Consider the following 27082-nt stretch of genomic DNA (forward strand, 5'->3'; position numbering starts at 1 on the left):
TACAATTATGTATTAATCATATTGATGGAGTTTAGCAAGCCTAGAGAAAAAGGAAACATAGCAAAGTAAAAATAAATTTTATCCCCAAATTCAAATTTTAAATAAAAAAAAAAAATTTAAAGCCTCGGCAGGGCACGGTGGCTCACGCCTGTAATCCTAGCACTTTGGGAGGCTGAGGAGGGTGGATGGACAACCTGACGTCAGGAGTTTGAGACCAGCCTGGCCAACATGGCAAAAACCCATCTCAACTAAAAATACAAAAATTAGCTGGGCATGGTGGCGGATGCCTGTAATTCCAGCTATTCGGGAGGCTAAGGCAGGAGAATCACTTGAACCTGGGGGGTGGCAGGGGTTGCAGTGAGCCGAGATCATGCCACTTCACTCCAGCCTGGACGACACAGTGAGATTCCATCTCAAAAAACAAAACAAAACAAAACTGAAAACCTCAATTGGTGATATATTTAAAGGAAGAAAAATAAAATGTAAAATGAATAAATGATTTCAACAAGTGAATGTTTTTTAACAAAATACCAAGACTACAAAACGTAAAATGGTGTATACATATATTATTCCCAACAAAACTAATAAAACTGAGAACATATACTGAAAAGTTAGCTTAAATGGATTAAAACACATATTAAAAGAAATATCTACACCTCTATATATCAACAATATATGTATATATTTATATTTATACAATTATAAGAATATGAATGCATACTGATATATGAAATTTTATTTATGAATACACAAGCATACACAAGGGGCTATAGATAAGGAACCGTGCCTGAGGAGTCTCTGTGAGACCCTCACTTGATGTGCTTGATGAACTGTTACACTGTAATGGATGAAAATATGCAGGGCCTTGGAGGGAGTGAGAGCATTTTGCATGTAGCAGGGAAAACAAACATTTGGGGACTATGTTGGCCAGCCTTCATGATGGTTCCCAAAGATACCCAGTCCCTACTAGTCTTCTCCAACAATGAAACAGAGCTGAATTGTGTAACCAAGAGGTCCTGTGAAAATGACAGGTGACAATCAAGGATAGGCCATCCAAGGCACTGATCCTCTGAATTACCCACGCTGGGGAAGTCCAGGCATTACATTATGAGGAGGGGCTCCCACAGCCCCGTAAAGAAGCCAATGTGGAGAAACTGGAGGCTTCATGTCAGTAGCCAGCACCAATTTGCCATACATGGGTGTGATCCCATCTGGATGTGTATGCCCCAGCCTCAGGCAAGCTGTCATGTTACCGTAGCCTCAGCTGAAACCTGGGCTCAACCTCATGAGAGATCTTGAGCCAGAATCACCCAGCCAAGATGATTCCAAACTCTGGATCCACAGGAACTGTGACAGTAAATTCTTCCTTAAAACTCACTAGTTTTGGGCAATTTATTAAGAAGCAATATACAATTAATACTGATTTTGTGATGTGTGTGTGTTTGATTAGTACGTAGGCTATATATAATCTAACCATTTAACAATTAGTCTTTTTTTAAAAAAAATCCATCCCTGTGTTAATAAAAATGGAAACATAATAGGTCATACACTGCCTACCAGCTTTTCAATATCTAAAAACAAAAAAAGCAGAAAGAATTTTTTCAGTATGTAGCATGAGACTGAAAATATCTGGACTCTACCTCACACAATATACAAAAATAAACTCAAAATGGATCAACAAACTAAAGAAAAGAACAGAAACGATAAAACTTTTTTTGATTTTGGCAATGGATTTTTAGATATGATACAAAAATCATATGCAATATAGAAAAGATCAGATCAGAATTCACCAAAATTTTGAAAAACTGTGAATCAAAGGATATCATCAAGAAAGTGAAAAGAAAATTCACTGAGTGGGAGGAAATATTTCCAAAATATATATCTGATACAAATCTACTCTTTAGAATATATGAAAAACTCTTCTTTTTTGTTTTGTTTTGTTTTTGAGATGGAGTCTCGCTCTGTTGCCCAGGCTGGAGTGCAATGGTGCCGTCTCGACTCACTGCAACCTCTGCCTCTCGGGTTCAAGAGATTCTCCTGCCTCAGTCTCCTGAATAGCTGGGACTACAGGTGCCCGCCACCACATCCGGCTAATTTTTGTATTTTTAGTAGAGGCAGGGTTTCGCCATGTTGGCCAGGCTGGTCTGGAATTCCTGACCTTGTGATTCACTTCGGCGTCCCAAAGTGCTGGGATTACAGGCGAAAGCCACCATGCCTGGTCAAAGAACTCTTAAAATCAACAAGAGACATAAATTAAAATGCTTTTTCAGTATAAACTGTATGTAACAGAACGTTCTATAATTTTAGCTGAATTTGATTTACAGGTTTCTTTTTTTTTTTTTTTTTTCTCTTTCTGAATTGTCCAGCAATTGGCTAGCGAGTCTGAATTGACTGCTATCCCTCAAAGACTTAATGCTGCCTCCTTGAGGTTTTATGTTTTCTGCCCACCTGGAATGTTTTTCTATTCATTTTTACCTGTCTGCTCTTTAAAGTCCAGCATATGGTTCTTCTCTAACATGATTACCCTGAGTAAAAGTTTTCCTTTATTCTTTCATATGACCATATGTATGATACATAACATGATGTTGTATGTTGTGGATATAAATGTTTGTGTCATATCACCTCTTCCTGGTTATAAATTTCTTGAAGGAGATAATTCAATTTATGTGAACACAACTACAAATATGCCCTGTATAATGTAAAGTCCAGCAATTGCACCTGGGACATAATAAACAAATAAAATGAATAAATAAATGAAATGATATAAAATAGTAAAATAAAGTTTCTAAAATTGATTTAAATGCTAGCATTCTTTCACTTCCAGTTATTTTGTCATGAAGTATCTTTATTTTTCCTTGATAAGAAAAAAAGACCATAAGAATATGAAGTTTGGTCCATAAGTATGTTTATATTATTAATTATATTTTTATAAGCTTGTGCTCTATTTTGTCCAAATACTCAAAGTTAACCTGGTTTTATGCTCCTTATTCCACATTTTAAAAACATAAACCTAAATTACAAAAATGTTACTATTTAAAAATAAGGTGAAAAAGCAATTTTTATTAGTGATGCTATCAGGGATGATCTGGCATAACCTAATAGTTTTACTTTTCATAGACAGTTAACCAACTTCCCTGAAAGCAAATAGCAAAAATTGTTCTTCTAGACAGAAATTGACTGACTTGGACAAGAATACAAAAGTTCTCAAAGTAATTTCACTAGTTTATTTAATAATTGATCATTTTTTTACTACTTTTAACTATTTTCATTCACTAATCTTTAAAAACTGTATTAGATTTGCATAAAACTATAAATGTGGAAATGCATACTAAAATCTTTTTACCTCTTTCCAGTAACTTGTTTGGGGCAAAAGATTTCAATGATCTTGCATAATCCATACACTTAATAAAATAAATTGAAATTGAATTTAAAAACAAAAACAAACAAACAAAAATACTTTTGCCATCAGGCATGGTGGCTCACACGCTTGCAAGGCCGAAACGGGTGGATCACCTGAGGTCAGGAGTTCAAGACCAGCCTGACCAACATGGTGAAAGTTCATCTCTACTGAAAATACAAAATTAGCTGGGCGTGGTGGTGCATGCCTGTAATCCCAGCTACTCAGGAGGCTGAGGCAGGAGAATTGCTTGAACCTGGGAAGTGGAGGTTGCAACGAGCCGAGATCATGCATTGTACTACAGTCTGGGCAAGAAGAGTGAAACTCTGTCCCCCCCACGAACAAAACAAACAAACAACAACAACAACAAAAAGAAACGTTTGCCTATTTTAGGATGTTTTTAAAATTACAGCTTTTTTAAGTTAAAATCTTTTATTTTGACATAACTATTTTCACATGGCATTGTAATAAATAATACTGAGAGATTACATGTATTTTTCACCCAGTTTTCCCCACTGATACTATCTCATAAAACTACAAGAAATCCTGGTCAAGAAAACAACCAGGTCAAGAAAAGAATCAGGATACTGACATTTATATAATCAAGATACAGAACATTTCTGTCTCCACAAAGATCCCTCTTGTTGTCCCATAAAATTAAAAAAGCTGCTCCCTTTTCCCTCCTTTTCTCCTGGAAACTACTAATCTCTTCTTCATTTCTTTAATTTTGTCAATCTGAGAATGTTATATAGATGAAATCATACAAACAATCATATTTGGGACTGTTTTTTCTCCCTTCACTTGGCATAACTCCGAAGATTTATCCACATTGCTCTCTATATTGAAAGCTTGTTCCTCTGTATTGCTGAATATTTATTCCATAGGATGAATGGACCACAGTTCATCTAGCCATTCACCCTTTGAAGAACATCTGGGCTGTCTCAGTTTTTGGCTATTATAAATAAGGCTGCTGCAAATATTTGCAGACAGGTTTTTGTGTGAACATTATTTTTTATTTATCTGGGATAAATAAATGCCTTGGAACAATTGTCTAGTGAAATTTAATTGCTAGGTCGGATAGTAGTATATGCTTAGGTTTTAAAGAAACTTTCAAAATATCTTCCAAAGCAACAGTACCACTATACATTCCAACAGCAACGTATGAATGATCCAGTTTCTCTGCATGTTTGCCATCATTTGGTGCTGTCACTTTAAAAACAAAAATTAACCATTCTGATAGATTTGTAGTGATACTCTATTGTAGTTTCAATTTGCATTTACCTATTCGCTACTAATGTTAAAATATTTTCATGTACTTATTTACCATCTGTAAATCTTCAGTGAAATGTCTCTTCATGTCTGGGCCCACTTTCTGATTGAATAGTTGTGTTTTTGTTATAGTTGTTATTTTTAACTGTTTAGTTTGAAGAATTCTTTATATATGAATGTTGGTCCTTTGTCAAACATGTGAATTTCAAATATTTTCTTCTAGACTGTAATTTGTATTTTTAGCCTGAAAACAGGGTCTATTATGGAGCAATAGTGTATCCTGCTATGGACTATGCTTTTGGTATACAGTTTAAGAAATCTTTCCCTAGCCTTAAATCCCAAAGATTTTTTCTAAAAGTTGTATAGATTTATGCTTTACATTTAAAAGCATGATGCATTCTGAGTTTGTATAAGGTGTGTGGCTTAAGCCAATATGATGCTTTTTTTTCTTGTGGGCTTTTGGTTTTATTTTTTGCCTATGTATATCTGATTGTTCTGGTACTAGTTGTTGAAAAGACTGTCCTCCATTAAATTGCTTGTGCACGTTTGCCAAGAATCTATTAGGCATAGTTTTGAAGGCCTATTTCTGGGTTCTCTCTTCTCTTTCATTGATCTATGTGTTTGTCCTACTGCCAGTTCCAGTCTTCATTACAATAGCTCCCGAAACCTAATTTTTCTAAAGTTCATGATCAGTTTAATACAGCAGACTTTTCAAGCTTAAATTATTTAGATAATGTTATGTTAGAAATTTTTAGTATAATATTTTAGTTTATAAAAGTCAAACATTTTTCTTACTATAACATATGATTTACAAAATCCCAATGAATAAAGGTAACTCAAAGCAAAAGATAAGAAAACAGGCCAACATCTACACTAGGAAAAGAGGCCTTTGACTAAAATTCCTCTGTCTTTTACAGCATAAATTACTTACGTCAAAAAATATAACCTAAAAAATATAGCACATGTATATTCCAAAAGACTAAAGCCATCAAATAGCAGTTCTTTCAAACTGTGAAATTCCATGTTGCTCTAATTGTGCTTCAGGGCTCACATGGAATAAGGAAACACTAATTTCAGTTAGAACATTTTATTTGTTCAGAATTAATTTCTTGGCTTGCCCCATTTGCAAAATTTTCTACAACCCCAAGCTGACATTCAAATACCACTAAAGAATCCCTAGACCATGATCTGAGTCAATGTTTTCAGCAGGTGCCTTCCCAATATACACATCTGAAGCTCAAGGCATAGCCACTAGAAAAGTCTCTAATCTGTACACACATGAAACACTCAAGCATATGGTAAGGCTTATCTTGAAACTTTCACAAGCCCACATTTGTTGGATTTGCTAAACTCTGCCACATTATCTTCTGCCAAGAGATGGACTTGGATCAGCACAGGCACTTGGCAAATTGTCCCAATTATTTGCTATATAGATATGAAAGATCTTTGGACATTACCTTCAAACACCTTTTATGCAAAGTAGTCATTACTGTCCTCCTGTAGTTACTAGATATGCCAGATTTTGCTTAGGTGAGTTATAGCTGAGTAAAATTATGAATTGTCACCCCAATGCATCACAAAGAAAAGTATTCTCAAAGAAGATCACTCCTTTACCTGTTTGACATCATATGCCAGCAGGACATACTTTAAATCTGGTGAAACTGAATGTCTTGATGCTTTGAAGGTTACCTAGAAAAAGAAAATAAAAAGTTATATTTAAAAGCTTTTTAACATGAACTTGGATGTACAAATATATTTTAAAAACTCAATTATCATTGCACTATAAAATGTCATTCTCATTTCTTTTGTATTATATATATATTTGCACGTATGTCTGTATGATTATTCGGATGAATATAAAAAACTTAAAGAGGACATTTTAGACATTTCAGCAAGAAAAAGTTTGCTAATATATCTTTCTATATGTTATCTCTTAAAGAATATGTTATTATTATTATTATTACTATTTACTTTGAGACAGATTCTCGCTCTGTCTCCCAGGCTGGAGTGCAGTGGTGTGATCATGGCTCACTGAAAGCTCCGCCTCCCGGGTTCACACCATTCTCCTGCCTCAGCCTCCGCAGTAGCTGGGACTATAGCGGCCCGCCACCACACCTGGCTAATTTTTTGTATTTTTTTTTTTTTTTAGTAGAGACAGGGTTTCACCGTGTTAGCCAGGATGGTCTCGATCTCCTGACCTCGTGATCCGCTCACCTCGGCCTCCCAAAGTGCTGGGATTACAGGCATGAGCCACCACCTCCTGCCAATATTTTTATTATTCTAAAAATTCAAAGGCCTATTGAAATTCCTGAGTAACCAAAATGCTTTTATATTTGCATACTAGATTAATCAAAAGGAAAAGAAGTATTGACATTCTGCTTGTCATAATTTTCTGTCTCTGTGTTTTTGTATTCTTACTGGTTGAATGTTTATATTTAAAGAAGACACTAACATTAAAGGCAAACTCTTTAAAGGAAATCCCCAGGGTGAAACAGAAATACATAACATGGCATTTGATGTCAAACAAAAACTACTACACTGTACTTGACTAATTTTGAGCCTATAATAATTGAACAAATTTGAGGACAGAAGGAATTTAAACTACGCAAAGAAACAAATACATTCAAGGTAGAGAAAAGATTTCCCTTGAATTTGCCTAATGTCTAATTGTCTAATGTCTAATAATGTCCCTTGTCTAATTCATATCTACAGAGAGGGCAAGCACCTTGAGTTGATGTATCAAAAACCTCCAAAATATAAACAAAAAAACACAATTGTATAAAATTTTAAGCACAATAGACACTTTGCATGGTATTTGCAGAGAAATATGTACATAAACAATTACGCACACCTTATAGTTTCCATAAGACTGCTCTCTGTAGAGTCCAGAAAAGTGTAAAGCCAGAGTTTCTTTGTTTTGTTTTTGTTTGTTTGTGTTTATTTGACACAGGGACCCCAAAACACAATGAATAGGATAAGAAATTCAGACTAATCCATATGTGGCAAGTTTGGGTGGTATAATAAAATATATATTTGGCCTTTTCTCTGGTTCTTGGCACAGAGCTCCAAAAACCCTTGAAATTTCCTGAGTGATAGAAATGTCTTTTGTTATTCATAGCAAACTTCTTTCCACTTTATTGGATTTCATGCTAAAGCGACTGCAACATCAGAGGACTCTTTGTGAGGGGAAGGGTTAGCTTATAGTTTCAGGATTAACTGGTCATCAGGTCACATCAATCATGCGATTACAAATTTAGAAATTTCAGCCCCATTCTAAGATCTGGTAGGAGAGAAGAGCCAGAGATCCGAGTTCAGCAGCTGGCTAGTGATTCACTAAATCATGCTTAAGTAATTAAACCTTGCTTAGAAACTCTGAATGATAAGGGTTGAGGGAACCATCTGGTTGGTAAACATGCGGATGCACTGGGAGGGTGATGTGCCCCAGTCCAAAGACAAACAGCCTCCTGTTCTGGGGACCCCTTCAGGCATCACCCCATGTATCTCTTCATCTAGCTGTTCATTTGTAGCCTTTACAATAAACTGCTACTCATAAGAATGACTCTTGTCTGAGCTCTCTGAGTTATTCTAAGACATTCTCCAGCCTGAAAAGGGGTAATAAAAACCCTCATGTTTGTAGCCAGGTTGGACATAATTCCGTACCGTTGGGACCAGGGACTGGCAGCTGGCATCTGAGGTGAGGACAGACCAGCGGAATTGAGCTCCTTAACTGTGGGGTCTATGCTGATTCCTAGTAATTAGTCTCAGTATTGAATTGAATTGTGGAGCACTCAATTGGTATCAGAGAATCATTTTTGGAATGACATAGCTTGTTAATTCCTGAGCCAGATATGCAAGAGAATGGAATGCTCAGGGAGACCTCACCATGTGACAATGCTAAGGTATGGGAGTTTACACCTATCTTATACAATCTACATATAAGGCATTTTAGAAGAAGATGACAGTGTTCATTGGCAATAATTCACGTCAAGAATTTTTTTTTAAATTTTTTAAAAGATTCATTTAAATAACCATGAAAATAACAACATTAGCAGCTACCATTGATTGGCCATCTATCATGTGATCTGCAAATTGCTAGGACCTTTGCAATTATCAATGATCTTAAATAGTCTTCAGGGCAATACTATGATACAACCTCATTCTCTCTCTCATTACTTTATTGTATATTGAAATTTGATAGAAATTAACCTATGGGGAATTTGGGGTGACACTAGATACATAAAGTATCCAACATTATAGTATCAGGAGGTGTATTGCTTTTAAGGAAATGTTTAAGGGGACAGTATCAAATGGTATGCTGTTATGTAAAGACTGGTGGGGCAATATCATCATGCTTGTCCTACAATATTGCAGTTGTTATACCTTTCCCAAGGTCAGAGAGAAGCATGCATAACAAGACAATCCAGGAGGGCCTCTTTTCATAAGCCTTGCATTATCTCACTAGCAGTAGGTTTTATTGTTTTTGAGCGCTTCTCTGTCTAAAGTCTGAACTAATTTAAAGGAAATCTCACCTCCCTCGTCCTCATCCACCCTCATGTGATGTTCTTCACACAAATTAACTTCACGCTTTCATAGGTGCGTCTGTGCCTCTGGTGACAACATTTTAGTATCTTTTACAGTTCCTACAATTATCCAGTCTGGTACTTTATTAATTATCACTCTACTGCCTCAAGCTTATGCAGCACACAAACTGGGAAACCTTCCAAATATCTTTTCAGGGGCCCAAGCTGCTGAACCTTCTCTGAAATTAAAGAGTTGTGGACGGGTCACTGATGCTGCAGAGAAACTTACTGATGATACACGAATAAGAAATGCATCTTGGCAGTTTAGGCAACAGGACAGAAGATGTTGGAAATCTTAGGTCAATCCCTCTTAGTTTATGACCTTAATGTTATCATCTATTGCATTTGGGGGATTAATTCTTTCTAGCAGCCACAGGAGACATCTTAGTCAACACCGATTCTAATTGTAGACATGAAGTAGTTTGGGTTTAATTTCAACTTAATATGACTTCAATTTGTGGTTTGGGGAAGTTGATTATTGCCAGTAATGCTATTACAGTATTTTCATATTTAACAACTTAATTACCATTGAAATGGAAGGATGCAAAAGTAATTTCCACATGTGCTCATTGCCATTACTCAGCAATGGTGCCTGCCTGTGCAGTTTTTGACATCCAACATCAGTAGGTACAAAGGGTAAAAAAATGCATGAATCCTGCCATCTATGTACATTCTGTTGAAGGCAAGCAAGGTATGATAAACAGAGTAAAGTGAATATGCAGGTGATTAACTAGATGAATTAAGCAAGAAAGACAAGGTATTTGATCAAATAGAGAAACAAATGTATGCTTTCAGGCAGCTTGGGAACATTTTGTGGTACCTCTTTATGTATCATTCCATTCAAGTGAATCTTATGTATTGAACATTCATTGTACAACAAGACCCCTGGGAGACACTGAAAGTGCCACAGAGTTGGGAAACCAAACCCAGTAGGATGTTTTCCATTCCATATTGTTCAGGATAAGACAAGTGTCATGAACCTCTTTAGTCAGTGGTAGAGCCAGGGTACAAAACATGGATGCTTTAAACCACTAGGTATGCAGAGTAAGAATGAAGCTATCTGCGTAAGAATCAAACAGAGATGGAGTAGTCAGACTGCCTATTTAAAAGAGCCCAGTAGCTCCTCAGCTCCAGATACAACGTCCTATAGAAAAATACACACAGTGTTGCTAGTTTTCCACTTTTTTCAAAAAAAGTTAGAAAGCAAAATTTAATTTACAATCTTATAATTTTAAAATTATGATTCAATCTTAAATATACTTGGGGTCCAGATTCTTTCTGGAGCCTACAAGCTTGCCAATTTTTGGTAAAGTAATAATTGCCATAAGGATGGGTGAGGAGAAAGAAGACAATGCTATGAGGTTTAAAAAGCAGAATTATATTCTTTTCATCTATTTGGTGGTAACGTAAGAGAAAACCTTATCTTCTAGTGTTTTTGAGTTAAATGCAGTTACAACCTACAATATGAGAATAACCTTCAAAAAATGCACAAGTAGCTTAAAAACAATTCCTGGGAAGATGAGGGATGATTCCATAGATTACTGCTATTATGTATGAAGTACGCATTACGCCAACATGAATATGCCAGTGCTTATTACTGTTTTCATAAGTGGTAAAACTGAAAGCCAAGAAAGAAGCAAAATCAGGTTTGAATTTAGAATTACTACCTTGGCAACTGGGTGAAAAACTAGTTAGATTTGATGACATCTTGAGTTCATGACAGCTGGTAAGAGGCTCATGACAATCCAAGAAAGCAATGTTAAGAAGTTAAGGAAGAAGCAGAGGCAAAGAGTGAAAGGGACATGTACAGGGGAGGTTGTGAATAAAGTACAAAAAAAAAAAATAAATAAGGATTAGATTTTAAGATGGAGAAAGAAGAAAGTATACAGAATAACTCCAGGTTTTCAAGTTTTTATCATTGGGTGAATGTTGCTTTTGTAACATTCTCACTGGGGAAAATAAAGAAAAACAGGCATATTTTGAGGAAAGTTTTAGACATTCAAATTTTATATGCATTATTGTTATAGCTCCTGAAGGATAGCCAACAGGAAATGTGCAGGATTTGTGGATAAAAAGCCTGCAGTTTAAGAGAGATGCCAGAAAGTCTCATCTTTAATCATTTATACAGAGTACTAGATGAAAGTTTATTTTCAATGTAAACCCATCCCCTCTAAAGAAAAGGAACAAGTTCCCCAAATGACATGGTCTACCGGGGTGGGCCAGTAATCATGCAGTTAAGAGCACTGGGTACCATTGCTTGTATTCTTTAAATGTGCATGTTTTCTTTTTCTTGTACCTTTGTTCAACTTCCTCTATTTGCTATATCACCTTCACCTTTCCCTTTTCTTTATTCAAATTGTGCTTCTCTGAAGCATCATTCTATTTCTCCTCCTTTAAACTTTTCCTGTCCTTCTTAGCTCAAGTGATTCATCTGACCTCACATGTATATAATTACATGTGCCGTTCATCTAACAATTGATCACTGTTTCGTGATTGCACTTCTAGGTTGTTTGGAACTGCAATTTACATCTTTTATTGCCACAGTAATGTCCCTATTAAGAGGCTCCATTACAATGATTCACTTTTGTCAGAAACATTATAACTAGAGGTAGAAATGAGATAATGATGGTATTCCAAGATGTCAGATATTAAAGATCATAGCAAGAAATCATTAAACACAAACTTAAATGTCAGAAGTGCCAGAAAATATAAAATATTCATTTGTATGACTTGAGGCTGAGAAAGGACTAAGCAAAGGGAGAATGAGAGATGCAGTTAAAATTAACACAAGTTGCTATGAAGGACTTGGTTGCCTTAGCATTGAGAAATGGCAGAACATTAGGAACTGTACAGTAGGGATATGTATTGTTCCAGATCTTGGAATAAGCTGGTAATAAAAACATCTAAAGACATCTCTATTTACAAAATAATAAAAGAAAATCATGCTCCAGGATCTTTGGCTGAAAAATTCTGAAATTGCAGATGGGTACATTTTTAACAGATAGTGAATGATGGAGACAAAAATGTAAGTCTTCTTGGATCGTATGATATTTTCCCTGCTCCCTCAACCTCCAGCCCATCAAACTCCCTGAACATACACACACATATCCTTTATGTTTCATTTGTTTTGTTTTGTCATTTGACATAGCACTATAAAATGTCTTGCATTGTCACCCGGGCTGGAGTGCAATGGCGCTATCTTGGCTCACTGCAACCTCCACCTCCCGGGTTCACGCAATTCTCCTGCCTCAGCCTCCCGAGTAGCTGGGACTACAGGTGCCCACCACCACGCCTGGCTAATTTTTTGTATTTTTAGTAGAGACGGGGTTTCACTATGTTGGCCAGACTGGTCTCAAACTCCTGACCTCGTGATCTGCCTGCCTTGGCCTCCCAAAGTGCTGGGATTATAGGCATGAGCCACCATGCCCGGCCATCCTTTATGTTTAATTTATTTAGGGTATAACTTCCCTCACTACTCAATCTCATTATTAGTTTATTGATACCTGACAAAAATATTTAGAAAAGCCATCTATCATTTCAGAAAAATATTAATTTTGAAACATGTAAATTAAGTATATATTATGAAAATGCTTCCTTCATAGTGCATCTATTAATGACCAGATTCCCCGGTGTAAGCATGAGGAAGGATTTTAGAAAGCCAGTGGACCATAAATGGAGGAGAAGAGGGAGAAAGGTTACTATCTGGTTGAAAAGAAGAAAAGGGAAATCAAGAGAAGCTGGAAAAGGAGGCAGCAGTCCCTAGAATAATGCAAAAGACAGGTTCTCTTTCACTGTCTGGCTTCAAGAACAGAGAAGAAGCAAATAAGTTTTTATCATTTAGCTGTAAACAAAGTCTTGATTGTTCACTGTAGCTAGAACTGGGTACGTATGCAGGAAATTTTAAAATCAATTTTTTTTTTACTGTGTATTTCTTCATGTTCTCTTTTCTTAGCCGACCAATTAATTATGATCGTGCTTAAATTGTATCTCTTTCCTGACATCGGCAATATCTATATTTTTTAAACATAATAGATGCTCTCTCTATATATATTTTTTCTTGTTAACATGCATTTTGTGATACTGGAGTATTTAATAAAACAACCCAAAGCAGAAAATGCCATGATACAACCAGGTAATTTTTATAACTATTGAATCAATACCTACTAATCCATATAGACTGATGCACATATATTTTTATTGCTCAATAAATGTAAACAGCCAAAATAATATTCTATTCATTTATATCATAGGCCACACACTAAAACATTTAAAAAGCAATTTTTATTTTCCACAGAAAGTGGAAATTAATGCTTACTGAAATCGATTAATAACTTAAAACAATAGGGTAGAAAAGGTGACTCTGAGAGTAATGTTGATATTTCTCCACCCAACACTTCAATAAATTGGAAAAGCTATGGGCTGATGAAAGAAAAAAAGGAATATTGTAACTTACATATTTATGCAAATTATTTATGTGAAGTTCAGTTTGTGCTGGTGTAATGATTCTTCCAATTGTCTTAGTGCTTTATAATCATCATATATTAAGTATTTTTTTCTTAAATGTTGCTGTTACCTTCAAGCACAGCTGCATGAAAGAATACAACATATAAAAGCTACGGAAGTCCTAAAAAGTTTGACATTAGAATTTCCGGATGAGTTTTCCTCGCCGTGGCCTTATACAATGTGTGTAATATAATACTTATAAAATAAGATGGGTAGACTGGAGCTGTCCAATACAGTTACTTAAATTCATTCTTCTTATGATATCCCATCAGGTACATTTTACAGAGTATAATTTTATGAACAAAAATAATATAGTTGTTATTTTAAAACATAATGAGCACATTGTATTTCAATTAGTGGTATGATTTTATTTCTAGTGTAAGAAAAAAATGGTTACCAAAAGCTTTGTAATTCCCATATTTATAAAAAAAGGGAAACTATAATGTCCAACATTAAGTAAAAAACCTTTTTTTTTTTTTTTTTTTTTTTACCATGGCTGAATTACTTCTTTTTATGAGATAGAAATAGAAAAATAATAGTGATTCAAAGACTAAATCATCCTGACAGCTGATGGTTTAAAGGCTCATTTAAGGTTTATATAACATCCTTAATTTAGCATTATAATTAATAATTCCAAAAAATAGAAGAAAACATAGGCTAGCAAATAAAAAAGATATTTAATTGTGCCAGATTTAATATATTCTTACATATTCTCAATGATACCATATTTGATATTGCTACAGATTCCATGTTTGACTCCTTCAAACCTCATATTGAAATTTGATCCCCAGTGTTGGAGGTGGGGGTCTAATGATGGGTGTTTAGGTTATGGGAGAAGCTTCCTCATGAATGGCTTGGTGCCATTTTTATCATTGTGAGTTCTTATTCTATCAGTTCTCATGAGAGCTGGTTGTTCAAAAGAGCCTGGCACCTCCTCTCTCTTTTCCTTGCTTCCTTTCTCACCATGTTATCTCTGCACATGCAGGCTACTCTTCACCTTCCACCATGAATAAAGCAACTAGAAGCCCTCATGAAAAGCAGATGCTAGGGCCACGCTTTTTGCACAGTCTGCAGAACCATGAGCCAAATAAACATCTTTTATGTAAATTACCCAGCCTCAGATATTCCTTTACAGCAATACAAAATGAACTAGTAGATAAGACAGATATCTATTTAGTAGATAAGACAAATATGAATTAATAGATAAGACAGATATCTACTTTATCCTTATCATTTTCTCTCTTGAATTGGATTAATCACAGCTTTTGTCTCTTCACATATTGTCATTCATGATAGATTGAGCAATTAAAAATTTAATTCCCAATTAAATTTAAATATAAGATAAACAATAGATATATAGCAATATATGTAGAGAATAGCACATCATATAACCATGATAATGACATAAAAATAGAGTATCTTTTAAAAATAACTGAACTATAGGTTAAATGCAAATATGCATGAATCAGTAACAAAATGCTGAGTGATAAAGGGAAGTATAAGAAGATCATGGACTGCCTGATGCCTCTTTCAAAAGTTCAAGACCAACTAAGATTAAATTATACATCATATAGGCAAACATACCTACGTATCAAAGCAAACTAAGTTAGACATTAACCAGAAATCCAAGGGTAAAAAAATAATTTACATAGTGAATTAATTTAAAAGTTGAGTGTTCATTTACTTGCACTTTAATTCTCCAAGGTTGGAAGTCATGCTTTATACACATCATTTTGTCAGAAATATCCATTAACAGCTCCTAAGCACAGTTGAGGAGACCAGTAGTTGTTTGCAACTGTGACTGAATAAACCTCCCTGTTCTTGTTTCCTGATATACACGTGCAATTGCTTCCTTATGGTATATACCAGGAAGGAATTTTTAGGTTGCAGGGCATGTGAATGTTACACTTTACACAATAATGACGAAATTATACCCAAAGTAAAAACACAAATGACATTCTCGCTATCAATGAGTAAGAGGCTCTGTTATTCCACAGTCTTTCCAATACATGGTAACATCAGGGTTAAGCTTTGCCAATAGGATATGTGAAAAATACTATCTTCTTGTTGATAAATACTCCTGTTTGTGAATTATGTTAAGCAGCTTTTCTTTTTTATCAACAATTTTTTGATAGAAAGTCCATTTATATTTTCTGTTCCTTTTCAATTGATTTGAAAGAGTTTTTACATATTAATTACATTAACATTTTCTAAGTTAACTAATAGTTTCCATTATGTCTTTATAATTTAGAACTTAGCATATTGATATGCTAAAATATCTCGGTCCTCTAATTTTAACATGAAATTATAATAGATATAGGATGCAAGCAACAAAAAATATAAGGAAATGACAATTAAGAAGATTCTGAATGTGCAATTCACTTTAAAAAAAAAAAGAATAACAAGGCTCGGGTTTTCGGCTTAGAATATCAGTATTTCTTAAATATATTAACGGGTGTAGCATTACATCTCATGTTCAGGACTCCTAATAATAGATTGATTTGCTGTTTCCTGCTCATTTCTCAGTATCCTTTTGATAAGCGGACATACCATAAACGACCCTTCCGTGCCAAAGCAAATAACAATAATAAAGGAAAAGAATAATTTTAGATTTACATCCCTGGTGGTGCTTTCTGCTTAGTTGGGGAAAGAAAGAAGGCCTATAAAATCGAGCCAAATTTAGTGACAATGACAATAAGAAACAATCAAGAGCTGCCTCCAGATTCAATGTCTTGAGCCAAATCTCAAGCTCTGAAGAACAGAGTTCTCTTTTATTGTCTCCCAAGTACAGCTGCAAACATTGCTGAGCTCCTCAACTGTGCTTAGGAGCTGAGGCAGACATTCACTAGTTGAGTTGTCATGTACTAAACTTGCGTTTTTATGGCCCAAATCCAAAAGCCTTTTCTTGTCCACTTTCTCAGAAATATTCACTAATAGCTTCGTGGTTTTTGTTTGTTTGTTTGGTGAAGTGTGTAGAATGCTAAGATAAATCAGTTTTCTGCATGTTTTTAGATGTCCAAATAGAGACTGAATTAAGCCTAAGGCTGGAAGAAGGTGTTCAGTGTGCGTGTTTATTTTTCGTTTTATTTATTAATTTTATTTCATTTTAAAAACTGAAGGAAAATTTAGGGGTAAGATTTCCAACTCTTATGGGGTAGATGATTCCTCCAATTTTTATTAAACAGGTGTTTATAACTGTATGAGTTAATTATAGACATTTACTCACAACCTCTCCCATTGTTCTCTCTTCCTTTACAGTCATTCATTTCTTCTTTCAGGCCAGTTGAAAACAGATAAAGGTTTATTAAGAGATGTGAAACACAGAACATCCTTTCAATTGATTTTACAGATATTAATGAAAGAATCATTCCAGTTAGATTAAAACTAAGTACAATTTGTTTTAATGTTCCTGCTATGAGTTCCATTTGCAAAGTCCCAATATGAAAGGCTTATGCACAGGAATTCAAACACCAGAAAACAACAATGGCCAGTGCACATATAAAAGGATGATTCTCAACCTCTCTCATAATTAAATAATTGTGAATCAACATGAGGATTAAATTCTATCTTTCATCAGCCAAATCGAAAACAATTAAAAGCTTCAACAATACCCAACAACAGGAAGAGTGGATTAACAGACAGTATCATATACTATTGGTGGGTTTGATTAATGAAATTTGATACTATCTAATAAATTGCAATATAAACTTTCTTTGACTCACCAATACACTGGAATATATCTAGCCTACATATATATTTGAAATATGCCTGCTTTGCTGTTGGTTTCTTTGTTTTGGAGCAGTAATGTAATAGAAAAATATTTAAGCAAGTGGTAATACATCATACAAGAACATTTTATGGTGCTATTACTTTTTTTGTTTTAAAAGTGTTCATATAAAAAGCTCTTCAAGATACATTACTAAGTGGATAAAAGTGTAGACCATATGTACTGTTGAAATTAAATATACTGTAGACATACACACTTACATATACACATATAAATGTATATATTATAGAATACTATATTGTTTATGTATAGATCCATGAAGATATAGACAAACATATTTCTGTAGAAGATTTCTGACGATACAAATATTTACATGGCTGCATTCAAAAATGGGTACTGAGTGATGAAGGGGGAATATTTTATTATATGTACATCTGTGACAGTTCTGTCTAACAGAAATTTTTGTGATGATGAAAATGTTTTATCTCTATGCTGTCCAATGTAGTAGCTGTTGATTTCATTTAGCTATTGAAAACTTGTAATGTGGCTAGTGTGACTGAAAGATGGAATTTTAAATTTTATATGATTTTAATTAATTAAAAAATAAATTTAAGTAGCCACATGTTATCTAATGACTCTCATATCAGATAGTGTAAACATTTATATTTTACAATATGTATTTTCATTATCTACTTTCTAAAGACATCACTGGAAGACACTGAGAGTAATACTTAGACTATTAGACCATATTTTATTAAAATTACAATTTAAAGGCACTATTTTAGGAGACACATATAAATAATGTATAGAGTGAGACATATCCAATATTTAAAAAGATGGAAAACCATAAAGACTACAGAGAAGAAAAGGAGAAATAAGTAGAAACAAATTTTAAAAAATAATGACTCTAAACGTCTCAATTTGATAAAACATAATATATACACTCAAGAAGTTCAAAAAATTCCAAGTTTCTACTCAAAAAATTCTACTCAAAAAGATCCTCACATAGATACATCATAGTCAAGTTGACAAAACTTAGACAAAGAGAAATTAATGAAAACAGCACTAAAATTATAACATCACATACAAGGAACCCTCAATTATGATAACAGCTGACTTCTCCCAAGAAACCACAGAGGCCAGAAGAGATTTAGGTTGACATCTTCAAAGCATTAAAAGAAAAAGCTTGTCAACAAAGAATTCTATATTTAGCTAAAATTTCTCTCATAAAGGAAGGAGAAATTGTCATTTCTAAATAAACAAAACCTGAGAGAATTTGTTACTATTAGCCCTGCTCTAAGAAAACACTAAAGGAAAAAGTCCTTCAGGCTGAAATGAAATGACAATAAATAGTAACTTGAAACTACACGAAGAAATAAAATGACCTAGTAAAAGTATCCACACAGTTATTATGAAAGACAGCATAAACATATTTGCTTGTAACTCCTTTCTTATCGTACTTGTTTTAGAACATACCTGCATAAAAACAATAATTATAAAAGTGCATTGATTGGGTTATAACATATAAAGATAGAACTCGTATGACAATTATAGTACGAAGGGGTGAAAAACATGAAATGAAATGGGAGTAATTTTTGTATACCATTGAAATTAAATTAGTATTTTATCTGAACAACATTATTCTAAAATAAGATGCTAGTTGTAAGTTACAAGGCAATGGCTAAATAACAAAAAATACAGTAAAAAGGAACAATAACAAACATAAAAGGTACAGCAGAAAATATCTAACAAAAAAGGAGTGAGAAATCCAAGAATAGAGAAATAAAAATGACATATGATCTGTAGAAAACAAATATTATTAAATAAGTGGCTAATATCAGTTCTACCTTATTAATAATTGCATTTAATGAAAATAAACACATGAATCAAAATGTAGAGGTTGACAGGATAATTTTTAAAAATAATCTAATTATATGCTGTATACAAAGGATATATTCTAAATTCAAACACTAGTAAGTTTAAAATGAAAAGGTGAGAGAGGTATACCATGAAAGTGGTAAACAAAAGAAGGATAGAATGGTTTCACTAACATCAAACAAAATACACTATAAGGCAAAAACTCTTACTAGAGACAAAGATATAAATTATGTAATAATAAAAGGGCCATTCTATCAGGAAAACAAAACAATTGTAAATATGTATGCAAATAACAGAGCTCACAAATATATGAAACAAAAATTTATTTTTATAAAAAAAGAATTGAAAGGGAAAATAAACAATTTAATAATAAATAGTTGGAGACTTAAACAGCTTGATTTCAGCAATGGATAGAACCAGTAGGCAGAACATCAATAATAAAATAGAAGACAAACAACATTATAAAGCAAAAAGATCTTACAGACAGAAAATGCTAGCAGACAATACATACAAACTTATGAGGTCCACATGAAATATTTTCTAGGTGAGATCATATGTTAGGCCATAAAGCAAGTTTCAATGAATAGAAAAGTATTGAAATTATAAAAGTATGTTATTTGACCAAAATGAAATTATATTAAAAATCAATAATGGAAGGCAATTTGGGAAATTCACAAATATATAGATACTAAACAACAGTTACCTAAATAACCAATGAATCAAGAAATAAATAACAAGTGAAATAATAAAATGACTTGAGAAGAATGAAAATGAAAACACAAAATACCAAAATTTATGATATATAGCTAAAGAAGAGCTTACAGGGAAATGACTAGCTATAAAAATCTATATTAGGAACAAAAGAGAGAGAAAGAAAGTAAAGAGGAAAAAAATAAAGAAGAAAAGAAATGAAAGAATGAAAAAAAAAAGACAAGGGCTCAGTGTGCTAGCTCATATCTGTAATCCCAGGCCATATATGGTGGCTCATGTCTGTAATCCTCCCTTTGGGAGGCCTAGGTGGGAGGATTGCTTGGGGTGAGTCATTTACAACCAGTCTGGGCAACATAGTGAGACACTACCTAACAAAAAATTAAACATGTAGTCAGATGTGGTGGCTCATGCCTGTAGTCCCAGCTTCTCAGGAGGCTGAGGTGGGAGGATTGCGTAAGACTGGGAGATTGGGACTACAGTGAGCCATGATCACACCACTGCACTCCAGCCTGGGCAACAGAGTGAGACTTTGTCAAAAGAAAAGAAAGAAAAAGAGAAGAGAAGAAAAGAAAAAAAAGGTAGGCAGGAAGGAAGGAAGGAAAGAGGGGAGAGAGGAAAGGAGGGAGGAAGTCTTGTGTAGTGACTCACATATGTAATCCCAACAGTTTGGGAGGCCAAGACAGGAGGATCACTTGAGCCCAGAAGGTCAAGATCAGCCTAGGAAACAGTGAGACCACAGTTTGACAAAAAAATTTAAAAAAAAATTTAGCTGGGCATGGTGGCACATATCTATAGTCCCAGATACTCAGGAGGCTTAGATGGGAGGATCACTTGAGCCTGGGAGGTTGAGGCTGCAGTAGATATGATTGTGCCACTACACTCCAGACTGGGTGACAGAGTGAGACCCTGAAAAAAAAAATAATAAAAAAAGAATAAGAAGGAGAAGAGAAGAAGAAGAAAGAAGAAAAAACGGGAAGAAGAAAATAAATATCTCAAATTAGTAGCTTAAATTTCTACCTAAAGAAGTTAGGAAAAAAACAAGAAAACTAAACACAAGAAGCAGAAGGAAGGAAATAGTAAAGCTTAAGTGGAAATAAGTTACATCTGGGCTAAAAAAAAAAAAAATGGAGAAAATGAATAAGGCTAAGAGTTTTTTCCTGGAAAAGAAAAAAAAAAAAATTGGCAAGCCTCTAGATAGATGGATGACAAAAAATAAAAAGATTCAAATTACTAAAATCAGGCATGAAAGAAGAGGCATCAGTACCAACCTTACAGAAGTGAACATATAACAGAATATTATAAAATTGTTTATCAACAAATTCAGTTATTTAGATCAAAACAAGATGGTCTTAGAAAGACATACATTTCAGAAGAAATATATATTTGGAATAGGCTTATAACATGTAAAAGGATAGATGAAATAAATTTAAAACTTCCTGCGAAAAAGAAGCCTAGGCCATAATGGTATCATTGGTGAGTTCCATGAAACATTAAAAAAAAAAAAAAATCCTTCACAAACTTTTCCAAAAAATAACAGGAGGAAACAATTTGCTACTTATTCTACTAGGCGAATATTATCTTGATATCAAAATCAGACAAAGACATAATTAGAAAAAAGGAAAAAGCTACAGACTGATAACCCCTTATGAGTATAAACAGCCTGGACTATTAAACAAATTCAGCAATGTGGCAGGATAAGCGATCAATTCACAAAAATCATTACATGTCTATACACTAGCTGCAAACAATGTAAAGATGAAATGGAGGAGGCAATTCCATTTGTAATGGCCACAAAAGCAATAACATACCTAGGAACAAATTTAACAATAAAAGTATAAGACTTTTAGATGGAAAAATACAACACAACCTTTTAAGCAATTTTTAAAAATCTAAATAAATCAAAAGACATTGTACATCTATAGATCAGAACCTTGTTAGGATAGCAATATTTTCCAAATTGATCTACATAAGCAATATAATCACTATCAAAAGTCTTAGCTTCCTTTGACTTTGTTTGCACATTTTACAAGTTAATCTTAAAATTTATATGGAAATGAAAGGGACACAGAAATCCAATTTTGAAAAAGAAGACGAAAGTACAATCGCTCACACATCTTGGTTACAAGTCTCACTACATAGCTACAGTAGTCAGGACTGAACTACTGACCTACGGAAAAACATATAGAATAGAGAATCCTGAGACAAAACCATATATTTATGGTCAACTGACATTTGAGAAGGGTGTCAAAATTATTCAACAGAAAAAAAAATATTTTCAAAAATGTTACATGGACAACCGTATGTCGTCATGTAAAAGAATAAACGTGGACCTCCTTCCTCACATCATATTAAAAAATCCGCTCAAAATGTATAATGGAACTAAACATAGGAATTAAAATCTATTATGTTCTCAAACACACAAAAAGAAGTTAGTCTAAATTAACAATGTATAGAAAACTAAAGAAAAAATAGATTTGACTTTATCAACATTTAAATCTGGTGCATCAAAAGACACCAACCAGAAAGTGAAAGACAACATACCTGGAAGAAAATATTTCAAACTTATTTATCTGCCAAGGAACTTGATTTTTAATATATGGAAAAAATCTTACAATTGAGCAATTGAAAAGAAAAGAGCTCAATAAAAAGTGGGCAAAGAATTTGAAAAGAGATTTCTCCGTCAAAGATACAGAAATGATCAAGAAGCACATGAAAAGATCCTCAATATCATCAACAAATTAAGGGAATACAAATAAATGCCATGGCGAGATAATGCTTCACACCCACTAAAATGGTTAAAATCAAATAGGTAAGAACTCGGTTTGCAGAGATGTGAAGAAATCAGTCCCCTCTTATATCATTGCTGGGAAGGCAAATCCATGCAACCACCTTAGAAGTTCTTCAAACTGCTAATACAGAATTACCATCTGATCCACAACTCTGCTCCTTCTTTTTAAGAAGTGGAGACTTTTTTTTTTTTTTTTTTTTTTGAGGCGGATTCTTGCTGTGTCGCCCAGGCTGGAGTGCAGTGGCGCAATCTCAGCTCACTGCAACCTCCACCTAGAAGTGGAGACTATTTTTAATTTAAAGGTTTATTTTTTACATTTGAATTAAGAAATGTGATACCCTAAATATTGTTTGATAGATTTCCCCATTTAGGTTACTAAATGCTGTTTAACAGACATTTTCATCTAACTATATGCTCAAACCTGGTTCTCACACAGAATTCCCCATCTCAGTGATTAACTCCCCTTTCAATTAACTCATACAACCAAAATCTCAAGAATTATCCCTGATACATCATTCTAACCCCCATCCCCAACCACAATATTCTTATTCTGTTACTTTCTTTTTATTTTTACTTATTATCGTTCAAATCTTTCACTTCTCTGCTGCCACTGCCTAAGTCCATTTGCTTATAATCTCAAGCCTAGGCCATCCAATAGTGTCTTATTTATCTCCTCTCGAGCCACAACTTTCAATTTTAACTTACTCTCTCATTTCAACAGGAATACATTTGTTTCCATAAGCAAATCTGATCATTTTTCAAAATTCAGCACCATGACCCGCATGATGTGGCCACTACTTATTTCTCTACCCTGTTTCCCCCTTCCTTGTGCTGCTCCCACTACCATGGCATTCTTTGTTTCTAATACTCCATGCTTCATGCCTGTCCCACTATGCTCAAACCATATTCTTGCTTAGTCAACTTATCTGCAGTCATCTTCATTTCTTATTAGTTATTTATTTATTATTTATTTATTTAGAGGTGAAGTCTCGCTCTGTCGCCAGCCTGGAGTGCAGTGGCGTGATCTCAGCTCACTACAACCTCCACCTTCCGGGTTCAAGCAATTCTCCTGCTTCAGCTTCCTGAGTAGCTGCGACTACAGGCATATGCCACCATGCCCAGCTAATTCTGTATTTTTAGTAGAGATGGGGTTTCAGCATGTTGGCCAGGATGGCCTCAATCTCTTGACCTTATGATCCGCCCACCTCAGCCTCCCAAAGTGCTGGGATTACAAGCGTGAACCATTGAGCCCGGCTCATCTTCATTTCTTTAGGGAAGCTTTCTGTGACTTCTTTAAAACAGATATGGCTAATGCATTATAAATTTTGACATGGATATTAAGCAATAAAAGTAAAAGCAATATTTAACTTTCATTCTTATATTCCTAAACTTCACAGTTATTCTATATCATAAATTGTAAATATTTATGTGTCTAATTATTTGATTAGTGCATATATCCCTTAATACATAATGAGATCTTTATGGCAGGAGCTCTCCTATTTTCTTTCTATTGTATCTTCAGCTGTAGTTGTGGTTGGGACAGAAAGAGCATATAAAATATAATGGAGTAATTCAATCAAATAATCATAGGCAATATAATATATTTTAAGCCCCAAGAGATAATGGATTGCATGTCTATGTTCTATGTATTATAAATTTGTTAATTTTATTTCAAGATTTTTTTTCAGCCAGGCTTCTAAAAATTCCTCTGTTACACTGTTATACATAGAAAACATGCATCAACATGTACATATAAGAACTAACCATGAAATAGATTCTATTGTCAAAAATTGTGGCAAAATATTCAAAATAGAATTACCATTTAATGACATTTAAAACCTAGGAGATGATGTTGATTCCTCTATTTCCAACAGGTTGAAGGTAATTAACCAACAAAGCCCTGCCCATTTTATCTCCAAGCAAATCCTCCACCCACCTTTTACCTTCTCCATTAGCATCCTTGTACATAGTTCAAGCCCTGCATCTTGTCTTATTTGTATCACTGCAATAGCCTTTAGAATGGTCTCTCCATTTCTACTTTAGTATCCCTAGAAAGTGCTCTCCATATAATTGGCAGAGTGTACTTTTAAGATATGACTCAGACATTGCCACCTTCTTTCTTCAAAGTGTGCCTATTGCTCACAAAATAAAACCTTGACCTACAAAACTCAATATAAATCTTTCCCCTAGTTATCTTATTGAGTTCATCTTGTACCATTCTCCACCCATGTCCACCACTTATATATTTTCTGTTCTTGGAATAGATCTATATAGTTTTAATCCTATGTTCTTTGTAATTACTGGCCTTGGAACCTACACAACTCTTCGACTTGACCTTGAAATGTTACCTCCATAGCGAGTCTTTCCTAAGCACCTAATCATTCTCTAGACCTCACCCTATGTTATTTTTCAACAAGGATTTAAATTTACTAGCTAACATTTTCTTGTACTTTCAATGAATGACTTATTTATTGTCAGTCTGACAAACTTGCTTTGCCATTGTATTCCCAGAATCTGGAATATTATCTGACACACAACAGGGGTCCAAACAACAGTTGGCAAATAAATTAATAAAGTAATAAGACATAATGAGTCATTTCAACAATGAAGCAGAAATATTATAAAGATGGAGAGGCAGAAAAATCTCTACAAGTTTCTAAGAGACTGAAGAAATTCAAATATAAACTAGATTATTTCAGCCAGATATATCAGGGGAAAGAAGAGAAGTAGAGTAGTAGTTCGTAACAATAGGTGCTGCTTGCTTGGTGGTAGTTGTGTGTGTGTGTGTGTGTGTAATGCAGCCAAGGTTGTTATCCTTTGTTCACGAGGCAGTAGTTCAACAAGAATTGAAAACATATGGATGGAAACAGTGACGACACAGGTTATAGTCATCACAATATTTAAAACATGTTAAAAACAAATATGACTTCAGACAAGTTAAGGCAAACAAAGCCATGTAAACCACACTTACAGTTTTCCTCTTTTCCACTCACTATATGATGTTTCCTTCCTGATTATCTGGTAGTAAAATGGATAGACTGTTTGATTGACTGATAGAGATAGATCAATATTTGCATATATACATAGATCTATATGTAGGTATCTATCATCTATCTGTATTATGTGAACATATGAATAAATACATATAAACATATATATATTTAATTTAAGCATCTTTTCTAAAAGGTTTAAGTAAAAATTCCACAAATAAACATAGACTATTTTTATATATTAAAAAACTAAAGGATTGTTATTTATTCTTAAATGTATTTAAAAGGTATTTTGAATGGAATTCTCAGCTAGTAATATTAAAAACAACACTGGATTAGGAGTCAAGAAATGTTTGTCCTAGTCTCAAGACTACACTAGATATATTTAACAAGTCTCTTTATTTCTCTGGGTCTCCACTGTTTTTTTTTTTTTTTTTTAATTTAAACTGAAGTAGGAGACAGGGAAAATGCTTTCTAGTTCTATAATGAGCTGTCATTGTCATTTGATGTTTACCAAAAACTGAACTTCCTTGAATGCTCATGCATGTTTCACAAGCAAACCAAAATACTAATTTAATATATTTCCAACATACTATTAAAATATCTGTATTATATAATGTAGAGTGTGGATGGGCTGCAGTTTTGGCAATGCATAGTTCTACATCATCAAAGCTGTGTAAACTGAAGTATTCTGAAAGATCGAAAGAGGGAAAAAATTATTTTTTTATCATCAACTCCAAAAGCTTGAAAAGTTTCTTGAAAATGTATTTTGTTTGCTTCATAAAAGTTCCATCATAAATTAATAAAACCACTGTTTTATTATTTTATAAAATTTCTTATTAATAATTTTAATTTATAAATTATAATTGTATATATTTATGGGGTAAAATGTGATGTTTTGCTATATATGGATGAATACACAATGTGAAATGATTAAATCAAGCTAATTAACACATTCATCACCTCACATACCCATCTTTTCATAGTAAGACATTTGAAATTTATTCTCAGTAATTTTGAAATACACAATACATTATTATTAACTCTGGTCACCCTGCTGTGTTTCTCAAAAGCTTATTATTCCTTCTGTCTGACACTTTGTATCCTTTGACTAATATTTTTTAAAATTTCTAATTGGCTTTCCATGAGTGGGAGACAGCAATATATAAAATTATTCAGAAAGAATATGAAGGGCAGAAATATCCATCAAATATTTAAGCGAGAGCCTTGACTTCCTCA

At 33.9% G+C, this 27082-nt stretch overlaps 1 protein-coding gene across 6 annotated transcripts in view; it reads right to left on the minus strand.

The window, feature by feature from the left end:
• Positions 1-27082, minus strand: part of DPP10 (dipeptidyl peptidase like 10) — a 1394248-nt gene that overhangs the window by 322192 nt on the left and 1044974 nt on the right. For all 6 annotated transcript variants that reach the window (XM_017947907.2, XM_017947910.3, XM_017947911.3 and 3 more), the window contains exon 5: positions 6281-6355. In XM_017947907.2, coding sequence (XP_017803396.2) covers positions 6281-6355 — 75 coding nt within the window. The remainder of the gene's footprint in view (positions 1-6280; positions 6356-27082) is intronic.

Source organism: Papio anubis, chromosome 10 (genome assembly GCF_008728515.1).
Source record: "Papio anubis isolate 15944 chromosome 10, Panubis1.0, whole genome shotgun sequence".
Taxonomy (NCBI): domain Eukaryota; kingdom Metazoa; phylum Chordata; class Mammalia; order Primates; family Cercopithecidae; genus Papio; species Papio anubis.